The sequence below is a fragment of the Loa loa genome (genome assembly GCF_000183805.2).
Source record: "Loa loa unplaced genomic scaffold supercont3.397, whole genome shotgun sequence".
Classification (NCBI taxonomy): Eukaryota; Metazoa; Nematoda; class Chromadorea; order Rhabditida; family Onchocercidae; genus Loa; species Loa loa.
The window spans coordinates 38,751-42,335 of NW_018108577.1; the positions used below are offsets into that span (position 1 = coordinate 38,751).

General features: G+C 20.8%; 2 protein-coding genes across 2 annotated transcripts in view; one reads left to right on the forward strand and one right to left on the reverse strand.

Annotated features, from left to right (window-relative positions):
- Window positions 1-735: 735 nt before the first annotated feature.
- On the forward strand, window positions 736-1,608 carry LOAG_13638 (hypothetical protein). The gene is made up of 2 exons (XM_003149144.2): window positions 736-831; window positions 1,237-1,608. The coding sequence occupies exons 1-2, from the start codon at window positions 739-741 to the stop codon at window positions 1,507-1,509; spliced, it is 366 nt and encodes a 121-aa protein (XP_003149192.2). The 5' UTR covers window positions 736-738; the 3' UTR covers window positions 1,510-1,608.
- A 991-nt stretch (window positions 1,609-2,599) lies between these two features.
- The window catches only part of LOAG_18610 (hypothetical protein), a gene marked incomplete at its 5' end in the record, with an annotated part of 14,434 nt that continues 13,448 nt past the window's right edge, over window positions 2,600-3,585 (reverse strand). Inside the window, 2 exons of the mRNA XM_020451273.1 lie at window positions 2,600-2,821; window positions 3,288-3,386. Coding sequence (XP_020304960.1) covers window positions 2,749-2,821; window positions 3,288-3,386 — 172 coding nt within the window. The 3' untranslated portion in view covers window positions 2,600-2,748. The remainder of the gene's footprint in view (window positions 2,822-3,287; window positions 3,387-3,585) is intronic.

Genomic DNA, 3,585 nt, shown 5'->3' on the forward strand with positions numbered 1-3,585 from the left:
AACCATAGTATGTAATTAAGGAGATAAAACGGGAATACTAACTTGTAATTTTATCAATTTTATCACCAATGAATAATACAAAATGAACAAATCAATTACCATAGTATGTAATTAAGGAAATAAAACGAGAATACTAACTTGTAATTTTATCAATTTTATCACCAATGAATAGTATAATATGAAGAAATCAATTAGCTTAGTATATAATTCAGGCATTAGTATTTTTAATTGATTATGTTTGGAAAATTATCACAAGGATATTTTTCACTCCTAGATTTGGGAAAAGAATATTTCTGTGATAATTTTTTATATTTTTTAATCATTATCAATAATAATAATGAAATCTAATCATTAATAATAATAATAATACGAAGATGCTAACTTTAAAAGATATAAATTTTGTCTTTCAAGTTTAAATTTTATTCCTAAATTTCATATTTATTTCACATTTACTCATTAATTTCCTATTTTAATTCTAATTTCCTTACAGGCTTTTGTTTCAAAAAAAAAAATTCCACTCCAACTTTATTTATATGCTTTTGTTTCAATTCACATTTACTTATTAATTTCATATTTTAATTCAAATTTACTAAATGAAGTTAATTTCAGCTTACATTTACTTATCGTATTGATAATCTTTGTATCCCATTATTATTTATCATGATATTGATAAGTTTCGTGATACTTTATGCAATCTTAGCATTGCTATTAATTGTACATCCAATTACATCAACAATTATGATTATTTATTCATTTCTATTATCGATGTGTGTCGTATTCAGTGGTTCTTTATACATTCACGGTGGTCCGTATGATTATCCACGACAATTTGTTAGTAAATATAATTTTTGAATTTAGAAAAAAAAAACTTTTTTGAAATAAAAAATTAGAAAATTGAAAATTAGAAAATTCTTTTTTCTTTGTTCATAAAAAAAAACTTTTTTAAAGTGAAAAATTAGAAAATTAAAAATAGAGATTCTTTTTTTCCTTTGTTTATAAGAAATATTTATTTAATTTATTAAAGAAATTAACTATCGAAATGTATGTTTATTTTTTTTAAATGAGAAATTAGAAAATAAAAGAAAAATTAGCATTTTCTTTTTTTTTTTTGTTTATATGAAATATTTATTTAATTTGTTGAATAATTAACGATCATTTATCTTTTATTATTTAACAATCATAAATTAATATTTTTTAGCAATGAAATTAGTTTTTGTTTTTTCTTTTTTCTTTCAGAATAATTTACTTCGATTTCTTGGTTTCGTGCTATTTTGCCTATCTGATAGTGCATTAATTATTCATCATGTTGGAATTGCTGTACCAGTTGCTGAGAAATTAATCTTATCAACTTATTTTATCGCACAATATCTTATTTTATGTGGTTCATCATCGTCATCATCATTATTATCGCCATCATCACAATCATCATCATCATCATCATCATCGTTATTATCATTATCACGTTGTTATTATCGCTCATATCAAATACAACGAAAATTTTGCAAATGAATTTTTAATTCATACTGTAAATGAATATGTAAGGTAATTAGAAATAAACCTTATCAAATAATATATACTTCCATCATTTACCATTTAATGAAGAAATTGTTTACTTGTCCATTTATTTGATTAATTAATTAATTGATTAATTTTGCTACATTTAAGTGGGTAAGAAAAAATTGTAAGATAAATAATTTGGAAAGAATATTATAGGAAATTATTTCTATAATTATATTTTATATATGGAAAAAAAAAAGAAAGAAAAAATGATAATAGAAGTCAATACTGAACTTTTTTATTTGTAAAAGAAAATAAACAAAAAAAAAAAATTTTTTTTACTAACAAACAAGAAAAAGCAAATTTATTGTTGCAAATTAATTTAATTCAATAAATGAGAAAATGATAAATGAAAATATTAAATAGATGAATGGTGATAATGCTGATAAAAAAAATATGAAATTTGATTGAAATATTTGGAATGATACGATTAATTAATTAAACAACAATTAAGAAAATATGAAATTTAATTGAAATATTTGGAATGATACGATTAATTTATATAAGTAATTATGTGCAAAATCTTGGAAAACTAATTTGAAAACTTTAGATCTAAATTCTTGCTTTTTTTTTCTTTGTTTCTTTTTGCAAATAATCAAAAAGTATTAGTGATGCATTCATTTTAGGTATGTGTAATTTAGGCTAACATTAATAGCATAGGATTTTTTATCACCAAGCAATTTACATTAAAAGAAAGTCAAATATTTGTTTTCAATTTAGCTGTACAAATAATCTATGAAATATGTGAATTTTAATTTTGAAACATTTGAATTATACAAAATTTTTTCTAAAACTTTTTAAATTTGTACTTTTCTTTTCTGTAATTTGTAAAGTCTGTAAAAAATTCTGTAATTTACACTTAAATTTGTAAGTGAATTTTAAGCAGAAAATGATGAAAGAAAGAAAAAAAAAAACAAAAATTTTTTCAGAGAAAATTTTCTGATAATCGAAAGTATTTTTTAATTTAATCAATTTAATTAACGTTTTGAATTCAAGAAACAAAAATAAAGTTATGGCAATATGTACAATTCATAATTTAAATGTGTAATAAAATTAATTCAATCATAGAAATTTTGTTATTGTTTTCCTTCCAAAACTAACATGTTATACAGTATGTCTGTTTAAAAATAAATTGAAATATTTCTTTCCAAATAATATACAATTATTGAATCGATTAAATTTAATCCATAATTATTCAAGATAAATATCTTCCGTTGGATGTGCAAATGCCATATATTCATCGTATGAACGTTTAAAAGCACGTCTGAAAATTAAAAAAAAAAAATCAAATTATTACATATTCAATTTGTCCATTCTCTTAAATTTTTTTGTGCTAAATGGCTAGAAAAAAAAATAAGCTTTTCAAAATTAATAAATGTAACAAATTTTTGCTAATGAATAAGATTTAAAAATTTATGTGGAAAAGAAAAAAAATAGTTTTTAAAGAATTAGCCTAAAATTATAAACAAAATTTTATGCAAATATTAATCGAATAATCTATTTGGAACTATTAATTTAGATCTAATAATTTATTAGAGAATAATAAAAATACAATTTAAAAAAAATAATGAAGACAAAAGAAAAACAAAAAATATTGAAAGGAAAGCCGGATGAAAAAAGAAAAAAAATACAGTCATTCTTTCTTTTTCTAACTTGATCCGGTTAGAATTTTCGGAAAGAATATTAGATTAGCAGAAGGAAGAGAAAAGATCAAATAATGTATTTATTACCCGATAGATTCAACAATTGGTTGTGTTGAAACATTCGATAAGAAAACATGACATGCAAAACGTGGCAATAATGGATGCTTCGTTATAAAACCAAAATACCTAAAAATTATCTAAAGTATAAAGTATCGTTAGGAAAAAAAAAAAATGCCATTGTTATTATTGATTTTGGTAATATTTATTAGTATTATTGTTGTTATTATCATTATCATTTTATCACTACTATTATTATTATTTATTTATTATTATTATTATCAATAGTATTAGTATTAGTGTTATTATTAGTATTAGTATTATTATT